Source organism: Rhinatrema bivittatum, chromosome 8 (genome assembly GCF_901001135.1).
Source record: "Rhinatrema bivittatum chromosome 8, aRhiBiv1.1, whole genome shotgun sequence".
Taxonomy (NCBI): Eukaryota; Metazoa; Chordata; class Amphibia; order Gymnophiona; family Rhinatrematidae; genus Rhinatrema; species Rhinatrema bivittatum.
This window is the reverse complement of record NC_042622.1, coordinates 205,861,768-205,881,083: the sequence shown is the minus strand read 5'-3', so window position 1 is coordinate 205,881,083 and position 19,316 is coordinate 205,861,768. Positions and strand designations below refer to the sequence as shown.

Here is a 19,316-nt window from a genome sequence, read left to right as displayed (position 1 = left end):
TCCCTAGCGCCTCCTTTTGACCCAAAGCGGCAGCTGTCAGCGGGTTTGACAGCCGATGCTCAATTTTGCCGGCGTCTGTTCTCGAGCCCGCTGACAGCCACGGGCTCGGAAACCTGACGCCGGCAAAATTGAGCGTCCGGTTTTCGGCCCGACAGCCGCCAGCCCATTTAAAAAAATTTTTTCACTCTTCGGGACCTCCGACTTAATATCGCTATGATATTAAGTTGGAGGGTGCACAGAAAAGCAGTTTTTACTGCTTTTCTGTGCACTTTCCTGGTGCCAGCAGAAACTAGGTCCTACCTTTGGGGCGCTGTGGGCGAAACCAACGCCGAATCTGCCATTGAAGCTTGCGAGCTCTCTCGTCAGTCAGGAAAACTCTGCCCTTGGTAGTGTCGAAGAAAGCTCCCAAATACTCCAGAGTCTGCGAGGGTACGAGATGGCTCTTGGGCAAATTCACTACCCAGCCTAACGATTGCAAAGTCCGAAGCACCGTCTGTACCGCTGTCTGACAACTGGCTTATGACTTCGCCCGAATGAGCCAATCATCCAAATAGGGATGTACTAGAACTCCCTGTTGACGTACGGCTGCCACCACGACCACCATGATCTTGGTGAAGACCCGAGGTGCCGTGGCCAAGCCGAAGGGGAGCACCTGAAACTGGAAATGTTGTCCCAGGATCGCGAACCGCAGGTAGCGCTGATGTTCCTGACAAATCGGGATGTGAAGATATGGCTCCGTCAGATCCAACCATGCCAGAAATTCCTGGGTATGCACCGCTATCACCGAGCACAAGGTCTCCATCTGAAAACGAGGGACTCGCAATGCTATATTCACCCTTTTCAAATCTAGAATGGGACAAAAGGTTCCCTCTTTCTTCGGGACCACAAAATAGATGGAATACCGCCCGGTTCGAAACTCCTCCGGAGGCACCGGGATCACGGCCCCCAAACGCTGCAACCTGTGCAGAGTCTCCCGTACCACTCTGCGCTTCTGCAGTGAGCCGCACAGGGAGACCAGGAACAAGTCGCAGACGGGCCTTGCAAAATCTAAAGTGTAGCCGTCTTATCACCCCTAGGACTCACTGGTCCTGCGTGATCTTGGCCCACTCCCCATAAAACAACGCCAGCCGACCTCCTACAAAAGGAATGGTGGAGTGGGCCGGCCTTCTTTCATTGTGAAGACTTGGGACCAGAGGGAGCTGTATTGCCAGGATTCCTGAAGGGTCTACGGCCCCCTCAAAAGGGCTGTCTCCAGGAATGACCTCTGGACAAGGAACCCCTCTGCACCGGCGCCCCAGTGGGGCGCTGTGGGCGAAACCGGCAATTGTCATGAAAATGCAAACGAGGTGGAAAACTGCGTCTAGCCCGTGGTCTGTCTTCTGGCAAGTGAGGCGCCTTAGCGTCTGCCAGCTGTTGGACAATTTGATCCAATTCCTCCCCAAACAAGAGTCGCCCCTTAAAGGGCAAAGAGGACAACTGGGACTTAGAGGATATGTCCGCCAACCAGTTACGAAGCCATAGCACGCGCCTAGCCACCACTGCCGACCCCATAACCCGGGAAGACGTCCGGACTACATCATACAAGGCGTCGGCTACAAAGGCTATCACCGATTCTAAGCGGTCCATGCGAGCCGCCTGCTCGTGTCTGTTCTTCCTGTGCGCATTGTACCCAGCGTAAGCATGCCCTCTGCATGAGGCTGGAACAAATAGCCGCGTGCAGACTGAGGGCAGAGACCTCAAAAATCCTCTTGAGTTGAATCTCCAGCTAGCGATCCTGAACGTCTTTCAGCGCTGTCGAGCCTGTAATCGGGATAGTGGTCTGCTTTGTCACGGCGTAGACCGCAGAGTCTACACCTTAGGTAGGGCAAAAAACTCTTAAGGTCTGTTCTGGCATCGCATACAACTTAGCCATCGCCCTGCCTACGCGCAGCCCCGCGTCCGGCGAATTCCATTCCTGCTCGACTAACGTCTGAACGGAATCATGATATGGAAAACCCGCGGAAGGATGCCTGATACTTTGTAAAACCGGATCTGCAGCATCCTTACACATTTCCGCCGCAGGAGACTGGAGCCCCAGTTCCTCCAGAACTTGAGGGAGAAGTGGCGCTAACTCATCTTTATGAAACAGCCGGAGAATCTTGGGGTCATCCCCCTCTGCTGGCAGTCCAGAATCCATGGAAAGTGGTATTCCTGGTTGCAGTAACATCAGCACGAAGAGTGAGTGAGTTACAGGCCTTGGTCCATTACCCTCCATATTTGCAATTTCATCACCAGAAGGTAGTTCTCCAAACTCACCCATCCTTCCTACCGAAAGTAGTTACTCAATTCCATCTCAGACAATGGAATTACCAACTTTTTTCCCTAAACCTCATGCAAATGATAGGGAACTACTGCACACACTAGATTGTAAAAGAGCTTTAACACACTACAAAGAAAGAACAAACTCGGACTCCCGTGTTTCTCAACTCTTTCTCTCCTTTGACCCGAAGGCACCTGGATTACCAGTGGCTAAATGCACCATCTCCAGCTGGATAGTACAGTGCATCAAATTCCGCTATGATAAACAGAATTTACAATTACATTCTACTCCTAAAGCTCACCAAGTCCGAGCAGTAGCAGCCTCCTTGGCACACCTGAAGAATGTACAACCCACAGACATTTGCAAGGCAGCTACATGGTCATCGCGTCATACCTTCACATCTCACTACTGCCTTGACCAACAAGCAGCCACTGATGCGAAGATAGGGCAAGCAATACTGCAATCTCTATCCTCCGGTCCACGGTGACTGCCACACTGTCAAAGATCACGTACAAACATATATATCATAAATGACGTGATCGGGAGCTTGGGACTCCCATGACAGCATGGCTAATTCAGCCCTGCTATCGATGGGAAAAAGCAAGTTTGCTTACCGTAAACGATCGTTTACGGTAAGCAAACTTGCTTTTTTTTTACCTCTAGGACCGGATGGCTCAAGGAATTGACATAAAGATGCAAAGTCTGTCATTTCAAGGACAGGATGACTCAGGGGACTGGCAAAGGAATGCAGAAACCTTACATCACCGATTCACATTCCATCTGAAATACTATGACGACTATTCAGTAACTCATGTGAAATGGATTACTGGCATCAATAAATATCATGCACTACTAGCTAGGGAATTTTGCTAAAAATCAACATTACAACTAGTATTAACTGGCATTCGTTGGCAGACTCAGCAAAAAGGCCAATAAGTGGGAGAGCATGAATAGTGAATGTAAAAAATACAACAGTATGTCATGACAGTCAGAGAAAAGACTTCAATAATTCTTACGAAAGTATTTACAGAAAATTGGAGGTAAAGGAAAAAACACACAAATATTCCTACAATCGCATCATTAAAATCTTTTCACCTTTTGTGATTTATACTGCTCTCCTTTGATCTGTAGGTGTGGGGAGCAGGTTCCTGGTCATATTTTGGTTTGCATATGATGTCAGGAAGAGAACCAGCCTCCAGAGGCAGTGCAACAGAGGGCGAGACATTCAATGGCATTTTACAGAAACTTCTTGTTCCAGTGCTGCCAATTTGATATCTTTTTTTTTTTGTTGTTTACAAGCACCAAATCCCAAATAAAATAAATGCAACTTGAATCCCAAAACACGTGTGTGGGTGCAACCAGGGACAACAATCCCCTCCATAACATCTGCTGTGGGTGTCATATCAATCTGATAACGATGCCACACATTCTACATCATGGCGGTACTTATACAAATATTTATCGGCAACCTGCTGACTCCATAGATGCCGCTCTGCTTTTATAGCCAAAACATAAATCCAATGAATAGAGCCTCAGCAGGCTCGTGATGTTTCATTCTTAGTTGCTAAGATACCTTGCATGAGTCTTTGCCAAGCTATTTTGTCTTCATTGACGGGGATTGTCTCACAGAAAGGTAAACACAATGTGGACAAATAAACTAATATTTACTCTGCACACAATCTGGTCACAGAAGAGAGCTTCCCTAGACACAGAGCTATGGCCCACAAAACCCTTTCCTCTCTACTCTTGGCTGCCATTCTAAAGAAACGGCCAGGGTGGGAATTGTACGAAAGATAAATCGGACAGCAAACAAGCCTCTGCATGTCCTGTTTACTCGGTTGTACTCGTCTACAGGTCAAGAGAACCCAACTATTATGCCAAAGAACAAGAAAGATGGCCATTCTGCTTCCGATCACACTAGACTGGTCAATTCACAAATGCCAATTTCAGAGATATTTTGGGATACATCCAATGAGATTGGGGCATGTGACAAAGCCCCACTTAAATGCACTGGACTGGATGACTGCTTCCCAGTAGCAGGGTAGCCATGTTAGTTCATTTGCATGCAAATGAATAAAAGTTAATGCAGGTCAAAAAGTAATTATATATTTCTTGATTAGCCTTCAGCCCGAGAAAGGGAGTATTAGCTCCCCGAAGACCAGTCAAGAAATGTATTAAGTTAGTTCAGCAAAAAAAAAAAAAAAATTGCCTTGGATACTTTTTTGCTCCTCTTTGCTTTCCAAAGCAATGAGGAACCACAGGAGAGTTGGTTAAACTTGTGTTTTTCTCTCCTCCAGTGTTGTGAAAAAACTAGAGTCTTTGTTACTTTCATTTAAAAAAAAAAAAAAAAACTGAACTTCTTGTATCAGAGTCACCAATGCCATAAGCATGCAATGATGCCATATTTAAATCTACATCAGCAACTCTTCAGAGTACAATGGCATAGAAGTGGGAGCAAGCTACAAACTAAGGGGCCGATGCAATACAGTGCGCTCAACCGAGCACACTGTATAACCCACAGTCGGATGCGGGATAAAGAGGCGCTAATCCACCCCCTAATGCAATAGAGGGATTAGCGCCTATTTAAAGAGCATCCGCCACGGAGTGAATGAGAGAGCGTTCAGCACATGCAAATGCACGTGAATGAGGCTATTACTCATTCACTCCCAATGCAAAAAGATAAATGTGCGTCTCAGACGCACATTTATCGCTCGGATATTAACGCCTGCCTGGAGCAGGCGTTAATAGCTGAGCGCATTGAAAAGAAGTACAGAAAAGCAGAAAAAAAACTGCTTTTCTGTACTTCTTTTTTAAAGTAAAAAAAAAACAAAAACCGGTTTTTTGCCCAGCAAGCTTCACACTTCTTTTTTTCTCGTACTTATCTGTTTCTCTTGGCTCTTAGTAACCTTAGGTTCTATTTCCCTTTCACCCCCACTATTAATGTAGAGAGCAGTGATGGAGCTGCTTCCAAGTGAAATATTAAGTTTGATTAGTTGGGTAAGCGGCAGCAAAGCTCTCTACCGTTGAAGCAGAGAGCAATGCTGGATATGCGTGAAGTATTAGTTTTTCTTCTCCCCTGCAGTTGAAGCAGGGAGCTATGCTGGATATGCATTGAGGATATGCATTCAGGGTGCACATTCATTATCCTTCAGCCTCTCATAAATCTTCCAATGCTGACCCCTCACCATTTTGGTCGCTCTTCTTTGGACTGCCTCTATCCGGTCTTTATCCTTTTTGAGATATGGGCACCAGTATTGAACACGGTACTCCAGGTGAGGCCTCACCAAGGACCTGTATAAGGGCATTATCACCTCTTTTCTCTTACTGCTTATGCCTCTCTCTATACAGCCCAGCATTCTTCTGGCTTTAGCTATCGCCTTGTCACATTGCTTCGCCTTCATATCACCAGATACTATCATACCAAGGTCCCTCTCTCCTAGTCCATGCACAGTAGTCTTTCACCGCCCATCACATACAGCTCTTTTGGATTGCTGCACCCCAGATGCATGACTCTGCACTTCTTGGCATTGAATCCCACATGCCAAATCTTCGACCACTCTTCAAGCTTTCTTAAATCACTTTTCATTCTTTCTACTCCTTCAGGCATGTCCACTCTATTGCAGATCTTAGTATCATCTGCACATAAACAAACTTTACCTTCTGTCCCTTCCGCCAGGTCGCTCACAAAGATACTTAACAGAACCAGTCCCAAAACTGCTTCCTGGGGCACTCCACTTAACACTGTTCTTTCTTCAGAGTAGGTTCCATTTACCATTACATGCTGTCTCCTCTCAGTCAACCAATTAGCAATCCACACTACTACCTTGGCACCCACTCCCAAGCTTCTCATTTTGTTCACGAGTCTCCTATGTGGAACCATATCAAAAGCTTTACTAAAATCCAAGAAAATCACATTTAGCATTCTTCCCAGATCCAATTCTCTCTAGTCATCCAATCAAAAAAAAATCAGATTTGTTTGACAGGACCTTCCCCTGATGAATCCATGCTGCCTCGTGTCAAGCAACTGACTAGATTGTAGATATTTCACTATCCTTTCCTTCAGCAGAGCCTCCATTCATTTTCCCACCACCGAGATGAAGCTAACTGGCCTGTAGTTTCCAGCCTCCTCTCTGCTCCCACTCTTGTGAAGTGGGACCACCACTGCTCTTCTCTAATCTCTCGGCACCACTCCTATTTCCTGGGATCTATTGAACAGGTCTTTTAGTGGACCTGCCAGCACATCTCTGATCTCCCTCAGTATCCTGGGGTTTATCTCATCAGGCCCCATGGCCTTGTCCACTTTCAGTTTTCCTAGCTCCTCCCGTACATTCTCTTCTGTAAACGAAGTTTCATCATCTACACCATTTCCATCTATGGTCTTGTCAACCAGCAATGGTCCTTCTCCAGGGTCTTCTTTAGCAAACACTGAAGTATTTAATATTTCGGCCATTTCTTCATCTCTCTCTGCACAGTGCTTAAAATCACCTTTCAGTTTCACTACAACACTTGGGGCCTCCCTTCTTTCTCTGATATAACTGAAAAATGTTTTCTCTCCTCTCTTTACCTCTTTGGCAATTCTTTCTTCCGCCTGCCTTTTTGCTTTCTTTCTTTCTCTCCCTCAGTTTCCCCAGATATTCTCTTCCCTGTGTTCCGCTTTTTGGGATCCTTCATATTTCTTGAATGCTCCTTTTTTTGCGTTTATTTTATCACCCACATCCTTTGAGAACCAGACTGATTTCTTATTTTTTACACTTTTGTTTACTTTTCTCATATATAGATTTGTTGCCTTTTTAACTGTTCCTTTTAGTTTGGCCCACTGTTGCTCCACATCTCATTTTCTCCCAGTCTTCTAGTTCTACCTTAGCAGTGTGGACAAGAATAGCTGGGCAGACTGGATAGGTCAACTGGTCTTTTTCTCCAGTCAACTACATTACTATGATAGGTTTATTATTTATTTGATTTATATTCTACTTTTTGGCACTTCAAAGTGGTTTACATTCAGGTATATAAGTATTTCCCTATCCCCAGAGGGCTCACAATCTAAGAGGCCAGTGCAATAAATATGCACAGAAAATGGGCGCTCAGTGATGAACATAAGAAGTTGCCATACTGGGTCAGACCAAGGGTCCATCAAGCCCAGCATCCTGTTTCCAACAGAGGCCAAACCAGGCCACAAGAACCTGGCAAGTACCCAAACATTAAATAAATCCCATGCTACTAATGCCAGAAAATAGCACTGGCTATTCCCTAAGTCAGCTTGGTTGATAAAGAGTTAATGGACTTCTCCAAGAACTTATCCAAACCTTTTTTTAAACCCAGCTACACTAATTGCACTAACCATATCCTCTGGCAACAAATTCCAGAGCTTGCCATATATACTCATGTAGAAGTCGAGAAATTTATGCTAGAAAAAAGGCACAAAAAAGCTGCCTCGACTTACACACGTGTATTATACACAGCCCCCCCACCCTCCTGACCCTCCTCCAAACTCACTGAAAGTCCCTGGTGGTCAAGCGGGGGGCCCGGGAGCGATCTACCACTCCCGGGCCATCGGCTACCGGTAATCAAAATGGTGCCGGTGGCTCTTTGCCCTTACCATGTGACAGGGGCTACTGGTGCCATTGGCCTGCCCCTGTCACATGGTAGGAGCAATAGACAGCCCCTACCATGTAACAGGGGCCGGCCAAAGGCACCGGTGGCCCCTGTCACATGGTAAGGACAAAGGGCCGCCGGTGCCATTTTGATTACTGGTAGCACATGGCCCGGGAGACTGCTCCCGTGCTCCCTGCTGTACCACCAAGGACTTTCGGTGAGTTGGGGGGGGGGGGGGGGGGGGGGGGAGGCAAGAAATGTTTGAAACAGGGAAAGCAGCCATACAGGAGAGAGGCAAGGATTCATATAGCAGGTACATTTTCATATGAGACACTTTATTCTGCTTTTAAAAAAATAAATAAAAGCAATTTTTTAAATTTATAGGTTTGTTTCTGTGTGTGATTTCACTATTTCATAAGCCCCCTAGGTTTTATACTCGACTTATTCACGGGTGACCAATAAATCTCGATTTAGGGGCCCAAAAAAATACTCTCGACTTAAACATGAGATCAACTTATACACGGATATATATGGTAATTGTGCACTGAGTGACAAGGAATTTTCTCTGATTTGTTTTAAATGTGCTACTTGCTAACCTCAGAGTGCCCCCTAGTTTTTCTGTTATCAGAAAGAGTAAATAACAGATTCACATTTACCCGATCTAGCCCTCTCATGATCTTAAAGACCTGTATCATATCCCCCCCCTCAAGCTTCTTCTCCAAGCTGAACAGCCCTAACATGTTCAGCCTTTCCTCATAGGGGAGCTGTTCCATCCCCTTTATCATTTTGGTCGCCCTTCTCTGTACCTTCTCCATTGAAGTATATCTTTTTTCAGATGCAGTGACCAAAACTGTACACAGTACTCAATGTGAGGTCTCACCATGGAGCGATACAGAGGCATTATGACACTTTCCATTTTATTCATCATTCCCTCCCTAATAATTCCTAACATTGTTTGCTTTTTTTGACTGCTGCAGCACACTGAGCCAATTTCAATGTATTATCCACTATGACGCCCAGATCTCTTTCCTGGGCGGTAGCTCCTAATATGGAACTAACATCGTGTAACTACAGCAAGGGTAATTTTTCCCTATATGCATCACCTTGCACTTGCCTACATTAAATTTCATCTGCCATTTGGATGCCCAATCTTCCTGTCGCACAAGGACTTCCTGCAAGTTATCACAATCCACTTGTGATTTAACTACTCTCAATAATTTTGTATCATCTGCAAATCTGATTACCTCACTCGTCATATTCCTTTCCAGATCATTTATAAATAAATTGAAAAGCACTGGTCCAAGTACAGATCCCTGAGGCACTCCACGTTTTACCCTTTTCTATTGAGAAAATTGACCATTTAATCCTACTCTGTTTCCAGATTTTTAACCAATTTGAAATTCATGAAAGGACATCGCCACCTATCCCATGACACTTTAGTTTTCTTAGAAGCCTTTCATGAGGAACTTTGTCAAACGCCTTCTGAAAATCGAAATACACTACATCTACTGGTTCACCTTTATCCATTTTTATTAACACCTTCAAACAAATTAAGCAGATTTGTGAGGCAAGATTTCCCTTCTGTAAATCCATGCAGACTGTGTTCCATTAAACCATGTCTTTCTATATGCTCTGTGATTTTGATCTTTAGAATAGTTTCCACTATTTTTTGCCGGCCCTGAAGTCAGGCTCACCAGTCTATAATTTGCCGGATCACCCCTGGAGCCCTTTTTAAACATTAGGGTTATATTGGCCATCCGCCAGTCTTCAGGTATAATGGATGATTTTCATGATCGGTTACAAATTTTAACTAATAAATCCGAAATTTCACTTTGAATTCCTTCAGAACCCTGGGATGCATACCATCCGGTCCAGATGATTTGCTATTCTTTAGTTTGTCAGTCTGGCCTACTACATCTTCCAGGTTCACAGTGATTTTGTTCTGTTCATCTGACTCATCACCCTTGAAACCATCTCCGGTACCATTATCTCCCCAACATCCTCATTAGTAAACACAGAAGCAAAGAATTAATTTAGCCTTTCTGCAATGGCCTTATTATCCCTAAGGTACTTTTTAACCCCTCAGTCCTCTCACGGTGCAACAGACTCCCTTGCAGGTTTCCTGCTACGGATATATTTTAAAAAGTTTTTATTATGAGTTTTTGGCTTCTACGGCCTACTTCATTTCAAATTTTCTCAGCCTGTCTTATGTTTTACACTTAACTTGATAATGCTTATGCTTTTTCCTATTTTTTTCAGATGGATCCTTCTTTCATTTTTTGAAGGATTTTTTTTTTTGGCTAAAATAGCCTCTTTCACCTCACCTTTTAGCCATGCCGTTTTCCTAACATGCGCCCAGCCACCTCTCCTGGGCTCCTGATCCAATATTAAAATGAGGGGTCAAGTTAAAAAGGAGGCGCTAGGGACAAATGTGCATCCCTAGCACCTCCTCGAACTCAGGTGCACAGGCGAGGTGGCTGTCAAGCCGGTTGGGAAAACGGACAATCAATCTACAATCTGCTACTGGCATATACACGCACAAGATACACAGCCTGGACTATGTATCTTGTGTGTGTATTGAATGTCCAAAAATTTTTTTAAGACTATTTAAAAAACAAACAAACAAAAAAAAAAAAGCACTTTGATTCCTCCTACTTAGTATCACTACGATACATTTGGAGGAATCTTAGAAAGCAGGATTTTTCTTTTTTTTTCCACTGCACCCTTGAGAGTCACGTATCTTTACGCTAGCCCAGGGGCTGGCGTAAAATTTACCACATTTCAAGGGCACATTTGCTGTGTGGAAAATGTATTGGATCGCTGGGGTTAGCTAATAGCCTCATCTACACGGATTTCCACGTGATGAGCGTTATTAGCTATGTGGAGATTTGGACGCGCTAATCCCCGTATTGGATTGGGGGTTATGGACGTGCATCCAAAGCATGCATCCAATCATGTTAGGCTGTGTGCAACATTGAATTGTCCCCTAAGGTTGTAAGGGATCAAGCATAAGGTTTGTAAGGCATCAAGCATATATCTATATTCAGAGGAAACATTTTTATTAGTACAGGTGATAAAAGTTTGTTGGACTCAAAATAAGGAAACCTGAGAAACATTTTCAAGAATAAATTGGATGTAGTCCATTAATGGGACAACGGATAGACAAAAAAAAATCATTTAGATCCCCTTGAACAAGACTGAACACTATGGACAATTGTATTCTTTCATGCTAAAACAAATATTACCAGGCAAGTATTTTTCTCTCTGAATAGCTCATTTGTAAAGTCAGTATCTGTAATGTAACATTAATCTACTGGGTCCTATTCTCCTTTCAGATCTTGTTTTGTAATACCCTCATGTGGCTGAGTTGTATTAATACATATTTTCTTCTTTTCCTATACTATATGTGCTCTGGCCCTTAACACAGTAAGGGGGTGGAAGATTGAGCAGATGAGCTTTTAATGGTGGGGTATTATTATGGATGGATTATATGTGGGAGTGTTTTTTTATATTATGCATGTATTGGAAATAAATTGTATTGCATAAGTTGTATGGTAACTTGCTCTGAGCTTCAATGATGGAACAAAAAATCAAGTTAAACAGCTCCTCACTACTATTCCTGTTAGTAAGAAAGTATTTTTCCCATTTCACTAAACTTAGTTTACACAATTTTGCAACCCGCCAATACATTTTTCTGTAGTAATAGTAAAGCATTCCCTTGTGCTGTATTAAAACAGCTGCAGGCAGAGGGGAAACTTCAGCTCTCTACATTTTCCAGGTAGCTCTGCAGGTGATTCCCAACAGCACGGGCTGGGTGCCTTGAAGTCCACTCTGCTCTGAATTTTCTCCCTAGGCTTCCTTTCTTGTTGCTATCTGCTCTTCTAACTGGGGATCATGACACTTCAACTTGCAAACCTCTGGCCCAGAATCAGGGTTCTCAGTAAACTCTTGGTTGGGCTAGTAGGAGATTCCATCTATTTTAACCCAACTGCTGAGGTCCCTTCACTTGACAACTTGCTGTCTGCTTTCCACCTTGTCCCTAGGGCAAAGTCACATAGTCGCGTATGAAGGCATTACTCATCACTATTACCGTTACCAACGCTACAAGAGTTTACGTCACTACAAGAAGCAAAGTGGATGACAAATAGGAGAGATTCTTTCCTATATACAAACCTTCAATAATCAGTGACAAGGGGCAAGGAAAAAAGAGAAACAAGATGGAAATGGAAAAATAGATTTATTTTTATTTTTTTTTAAACTTTTGCCAGCATTAAGATTACCAGATGGCTCTGAGTCACTGGGGACAGCTGCACCAAGTCTGTTTTTCTCCAACAAGCTCTTTTCTAAATTATTACTATTGAGGTGCCAATAGGAAAGAGAACCTAATGGAAATAGGTGACGCAATGGTAAAACGATACAATATGCTTAAAGCAGCATCAACATCTCAATCACTTAAAGCATCAACTTGCTTCCGCTTTTGTACTTGCTCATTTCTTATATTTTTACAGTTTTGCTTTCGGGGGAGAGGGAAGGGGGTGGATAAATGATGTCTTGCTCTCTGTTAATTAAAAAAAAACTTCCCCTCTGCCGAGTCAGATCAAAGGTTCACGGAGTCCAGCAAATCGGTCTCTGATAGCAGCCAATCCAAGTCACAAGTGCCTGGCAGATTCCAAAGGGTAGATCCAGTTCCTTGCTGCACCCTCACAGGGATAAGTAATTGACTTATTCAAGTCCATCTGGCTAACAACTGTTTATTTACTTTTCCTCCTGGAACTTGTCCAAACCCTTTTCAATGGTTCATTACAGGAGCAGCCAACTCCAGTCCTCCACAGCAGCCACATACAGGCCTAGTTTTCATGGATATCAACAATGTTGGCCAGCCCTGGTCTATTAGTTCAGCAAAGAATTCATTTAGTTTTCCTGCTATGGGCTTTTTCTCCACAAGTGCCTCTTTTCCTCCTCGGTCGCCTATTGGGTCCAGCTAACTCCCTCACAAGCTTCTTGCTTTGATTGTATTTTAAAAAGTTATTCATTTTTGCCTCTACAGGAAGCTTCTTTCCAAATTCTCTCTTGGACCATTACTCTCTGCTTCAATGGCTGGGGAAAAAGAGGAATTCTATTTAGACAGCAACCAACAAGGGCCCCAACGTTTTACGGTCTGGGAACCGATAAGCATGGGGGTAACCTGCATAAAGCAGCAGTTACTGCCCTTAACAGAAAGCATGGGATTACTACCCTTAACCAATAAGCCTTGATGCTTTTGATGCACCTGCAACATCGCTCTCTGCTTTGAAGGAGGGGGTGGGGGCTGAAAGGGAAAAAAAAAATTGGATTCAGAGACAACCAACAAGAGCCATGACTTTTTACAGTCTGGGGTACTGATGCTCAGACATTAAGGAAAAAAGAGACAGGACGGCTTCCTCGGCCAAGTCCATAAGCAAAGCATGTCAAGCAGCACTGACTGATACATGGGGGTAACCCGCATAGCGCGGCAGACACTACCATGGGAAGCTTGCTGGGCAGACTGGATGGACCATCGGACCTTTACTGCCATCATTTCTATGTTTGTACATGCTTTCCATTTTCTGACAGATGTCCTTTTTGGCTCATTGCGTCTTTCACCTCACCATGGCATTTAACCATGCTGGAAGTCATTTGATCTTCCATTGACCTTTTTTAATGGATGACTACATTTTATCTATGTTCTAAGATGGTATTTTTAAACAATGTCCACATCTCTTGCAAACTTTTAACCCTCACAACCGTTCCTTTTAGTTTTATCTAATTTCTTATTTAATTGCTGTCTCCCTTTTTAAAGTTAAATGCTACTTAATAGTTTTACCTAATGTCCTCCCTCTGGTGATTATTTCAAATTTGATTATGTTATGATCACTATTGCTAAGTGGCCCCCTCACTGTTCCCTCTTGCACCATGCCCTGCATTCCACACAGAACTAAATATAACAGTTCCCCTCTCATTGAAATAGTTTCTGGATGCTGTAGATGACTATCTCCCTAGCATGTCCTGAAAGAAATATTTACCCAATCAATACTGGGGGGTAACTAAAATCTCCCATTGCTACTGAGTTGCCCATTTTATTTGCCTTCCTAATCTCCTCTAGTATTTCACTGTTTCTTCATCCTGGCCAGCTGGATGGTCGTATACACCCGCTGTTATACTCTCCCATCACACATGGAATTTCTAGCAACAAAGATTCCACAGCACATTTTGGGGGTCATTTTTCTAATCATAATGGGCCATTATCACAGGTTAGGGCAAGCGATAATGCCCTAATGCACACGATAACTACCGCATCACGATGTTAAAATGTAAATGAGAGAAAGGGGAGGCGTTTGGACGGGGTTTAGTAAAATGAGGAGCCGATAATGTGCAAAACATCACCCATAGCGCTATCGCCGGCAGTAGTGCCAGAAATACCTACACCTTTTCTACTAGTGCTACCGGGGGGGGGAGGCAAAAGTGTTCAGTGCAGCCGCGGCATGTGATACCGCGGCTGCACCCCCACCTTTTTTGGCCAGGGGTGACCATTTCGCTATAATTACAGCAAAATGATAAATCTAGACCTTTGTTTCCTGCAGGACTTTTATCCTGAATATACTTCAGTTATTCACTTTGCTTTCTTGCTGCTTGAGGGACCATTTTCTAATACTGTAAAGACATTTTTTCATGTTGGCTGGGTGAGACAAGGCCCCAAGCTGAAGGAGATACTAGTAAAGGGCTGGTGAGAGCTGGGAGGAAACTCAATGGGGACAGCAGAGCTAAGCTGTTTCATCTAGTTATATTTTGTCCAGGCTATTTTATTGGGTAGGATAGGGGTGTTTTGGCTGTTTTACTGCCTTTGAACTATACCATTTATGCTTTTAGCTCATAGAATTTCTCTCAGTTATGTATATTTTATGTGATTATGCTGGCAACTGTTTTTGATAATATATTTTATGCTTTATATTGTTTGCCACCTTCAGCATCTTTTTGAAAAGATGATCTACAAATCTAAATAAGCAAATATGGAAATTAAAGTGCTGGCTTTATCTGACCTGAGCGATGTTGGCCTGCGAGGCCAGACGGATCATGATGTCCAGCTTCTCCAGTTTGACATATATAGGGTCATTGTACTTCACGAAGAATACCTTGATCTCTTGCTTCAGAATTTCTGGTCTGATGAAAACAACCCAGATGGGCATTTAAAAAAAACACAAAATCAACCCTATCATTTCGCCTTCAATAAATACACTCCATTTACTTTATTCACAATGAAGCAAACAGAGTGAAACAGTAGTGTCCAGCACCAACTGTGCTGAAAAAGCTAAAAATGAGTTTTATTCAGGGAGAGATCACATTCATCTTTCTGGATGTTGCAGTATGGTAGAATGGAAAAACAAAGCCAAGTGTTTGCTGCATCTGAAACATGCAATCATCCCATATGCTGAGCTTGCTTAGCCTGGTGTCAGCAAAACATGCAAAGTTAGAGCATGGAAACCTAGCACATTCTCCTTCCACTTTTTATTAAGATTTTTTTTTCAAGCATTTAGATTGTACGTATTTTATTTCTAGTCCAGCCTACAAACTGCAGGTGTCACAATCACTTTCGGGCAGCCAGACAGGAAGCTGACACAGGCTCTGAAAGCAGTCCTCTGGCAAATAAAGTCAGAGTTAAAATCAAAAACCATTGAAGCAGCTTATTGTGTTGACTCTCTCTGACTTCCAGACATTTTCTGTTAGCAATCACTTAATAAATAAATATATAGACAGATATAAACACACATACACGCATAGATATAATACACCGTATGTATGTCTCCATCACTGACTGCAATTTGAGAAATTCAATGTGACCTTTCCTCAAATGACATCACTACCAACGATCATCTTACTCTGAGAGGATATTAACTCTGAAAGATACATCCCAAGATCTGCATTCTACTGTGGTCTCTAATCACTGAAGGGTCATTTCATAGGGTCTAATATAAATCGTCCAATTAAAGACAGCACACTTTTCTGCACAGTGATGTCATCAGTCTGTCATCTGACTGCTAATGTGGTGGTAACCGGATCCACATTTCACAATTCACATAACCTAGTCCACTCTGCCCAGTGCTGTTTAGGGAGGGTAATCACTGTTCAGGGTGGGTTACCCCAGTGCATTCCTGAAAGCAAAAAGCACTCACACCACAGCTGATATGGGCTGAACTGCCATTTTGTGGATTTCACCCAGTGCTTTATTACCATCCTCTGTCTCCAGAAATCCTCTGCGTTTATCCAACTGTTTTTTGAATTCTGTTACTTTTTTTTTGTCTCCATTTCCTCTTTCAGAAGATCATTCCAGGCACCTACTGTCCTCTCCATAAAAAAAACCAAAAAAAACCCCAACACACTTCCTGACATTAAGTCTACCCCCTTGCAGCTTCAAATCATGACTTCTAATTTTACCATTTCCTTTCCATTAAAAAATATTTGCTTCATGTGACTTATCATCTTTCAGCTATTTGAAAGTTTGTATCCTCTTCCCTTCCCCCTGTCACTCTTCTCTTCTGGGGTATACATATTGAGATCCTTCAGTCTCATCTCATAGGGACTCTTGGGGCAGATCCCACACCATTTTAATTGCCTCTCTCTGGACCATCTCTAGCCTTTCTGAGATATGACCTCCAGAAATGAAGAGAGGACTCTAGGTGATACCTCACTAATGAGGTATAAAGAGACATGACCACCTCCCTTGTTTGCAGTTATGCCTCTCCCTATTCATCCCAGCATCCCTATCAGCACACTGTTTCGCTAAACTGAAATCAGACATCACCCCCCTAAGGTCTCTCTCTTGGTCCTGTACATATAGGAAAATTATGTTTCTTACCTGATAATTTTCGTTCCTGTAGTACCAAGGATCAGTCCAGACTGCTGGGTTATGTCTCCCCTCCAGCAGATGGAGTCAGAGAGAAAACTGAAAGCACCCCCCAGATATACTGGTGCGCCACCTGCTGTCCTTCAGTATAATGGATAACAAAGCAGAAGAAGAAAAGAACTCCTCCGCACACTTAGCCAAATAACCATGTCAACTGTCTAGCTCAAGTAGTAAGTAAGATAAAAAACAGTAATCTCCTTCATAAAAGGCAAACACTAATAGAACGCAATGCGCAAACGAAGTGAACAACAAATCTGCAGTCCGAAGACATTCTTTCCCCAAAAGAGACAGGAGGAAAATTTCACTTACCATGTTCAAACCAGAAGTGTTATAGAAACGGGATTCGAGCGGAGTCTCCTGCACAATATAGGGCGGGCGTCTGGACTGATCCTTGGTACTACAGGAACGAAAATTATCAGGTAAGAAACATAATTTTCCTTTCCCTGTACGTACCAGGATCAGTCCAGACTGCTGGGATGTACCCAAGCCGCCTCAAATGGGATGGGACCCTGAGAGTCCCGCTCGAATCACACTGCTGCCAAAAGAATCAGCCGACGGCCCCCGAACATCTACTCGATAATGTCGGGCAAAAGTATGCAACGACTTCCAAGTGGCCGCCCTGCAAATCTCCTGGCTAGAGACCAGAGTACTCTCAGCCCAGGAAGACGCCTGTGAACGGAGAGAGTGAGCTTTAAGCCCGTCCGGAACGGACTTACCACACCCAATGTACGTGGCCGCGCTGTTCAGCCATCGGGCAATAGTTGCTTTAGAGGCCTGTAAACCCCTTTTTGGCCCCCTGCCACAACAGGAACAGATGATCCGACCGCCGAAAAGCATTGGTGACCTCCAAATATTGCAAAAGCACTCGACGAACATCCAAACGCTTCAAGTCGGAACCATGAGAAGACTGCAGCTCCTTCTCCGAGAAAGACGGCAAGTCCACGGACTGATTAACGTGAAAAGCCGAGACGACCTTAGGCAAGAACGAAGGACCCGTACGTAACGACACCCCTGAGTCAGAGATACGCAAGAACGGATCCCTGCACGAGAGTGCCTATAGCTCCGATACCCGACGTGCGGACGCTATAGCCACTAAAAACACTGTCTTGAGGGTGAGATCCTTTAAGGTGGCTCGCTTCAGCGGCTCAAAGGGCGCGACGGTGAGGCCCTTGAGTACCAAATTCAGGTTCCAGGAAGGACAAGGGGCTCTGAGAGAGGAGGACGCAAATTTCGAACACCGAGCAAGAATCTGGCCACGTCCGGATGACATGCGAGGGAGGATCCTTCAATCTGTCCCCTCAAACAACCCAGAGCCGCCACCTGGACTCTCAGAGAACTGTAAGCTAAACCCTTTTTCAGACCATCCTGAAGAAAAGTAAGGATATCCGCTATCACCGCACGACGAGGCTGAACTTGGGCGGCCGCGCACCAGGAGTCAAAAACTTTCCACACCCTGGCATAAGCAAGCGTGGTAGAAGGTCTCCGCGCGCGAAGCAAGGTAGAAATCACCGGTTCAGAATAACCTTTCTTTCTCAAGCGCCTCCGTTCATAAGCCAAGCCGCCAGACAAAAGCGATCCGCTAGATCGAAAAATACTGGTCCTTGACAAAGAAGGTTCGGAAGGTGGCCCAACCGTAATGGCCCGTCTCTGGCTAGATTGACTAGGTCGGCAAACCATGGTCTTCTTGGCCACTCGGGAGCCACCAGAATCACTGGACCCTGATGGGATTCTAGACGCCACAACACCTTGCCGACTAAGGGCCAGGGGGGAAACACAGAGTAGGGTGTGACAAGGCCATGGAATCGCTAGTGCATCCACCCCCTCCGATCCGTGTTCTCGCCTCCGGCTGAAAAAACGCGCTGCCTTGGCGTTGAGCCGAGTTGCCATCAGGTCTAGTCGCGGCACACCCCATCGCCGGGTGATGAGACTCATCGCCTGGTCCGAGAGCTCCCATTCCCCGGGATCCAAGTACTGACAGCTGAGATAATCCGCTTGCACGTTGTCTACGCCTGCGATGTGAGTGGCCGCGATGCGGGCGAGGTGGCGCTCCGCCCAGGTCATTAACAAGGACGCCTCGACCGCCACCTGCTGACTTCTCGTGCCGCCCTGGCGATTTATGTATGCTACCGTGGTTGCGTTGTCTGTCAGGACCCGAACTGCCCGTCCCCGCACCAAGGGCAGAAGCTGACGCAAGGCGAGACGGACCGCCCTGGTCTCCAGACGGTTGATGGACCACGAAGCTTGGCGAGGGGTCCACGACCCTTGTACCGCACGTGATTGACAGACTGCTCCCCAACCGGTCAGACTGGCATCCGTCGTCACTATGACCCAATTGGGGGGGCTCGAGGTCCACTCCTTGTAGCAGATTGTCCGGGACCAACCACCACGCTAAGCTGGATCGCGCCGGCTCCAACAGAGGTAACTGTACTCCGTAATCCTCGGATTTCTGATCCCAGCGAGAAAGGAGAGCCCTTTGCAACGGCCGCATATGAGCAAAAGCCCACGGCA

At 44.7% G+C, this 19,316-nt stretch overlaps 1 protein-coding gene across 2 annotated transcripts in view; it reads right to left on the bottom strand.

The window, feature by feature from the left end:
• Positions 1-19,316, bottom strand: part of AP2B1 (adaptor related protein complex 2 subunit beta 1) — a 340,179-nt gene that overhangs the window by 182,581 nt on the left and 138,282 nt on the right. For both annotated transcript variants that reach the window (XM_029612743.1, XM_029612744.1), the window contains exon 8: positions 14,947-15,067. In XM_029612743.1, the coding sequence (XP_029468603.1) occupies positions 14,947-15,067 (121 nt within the window). The remainder of the gene's footprint in view (positions 1-14,946; positions 15,068-19,316) is intronic.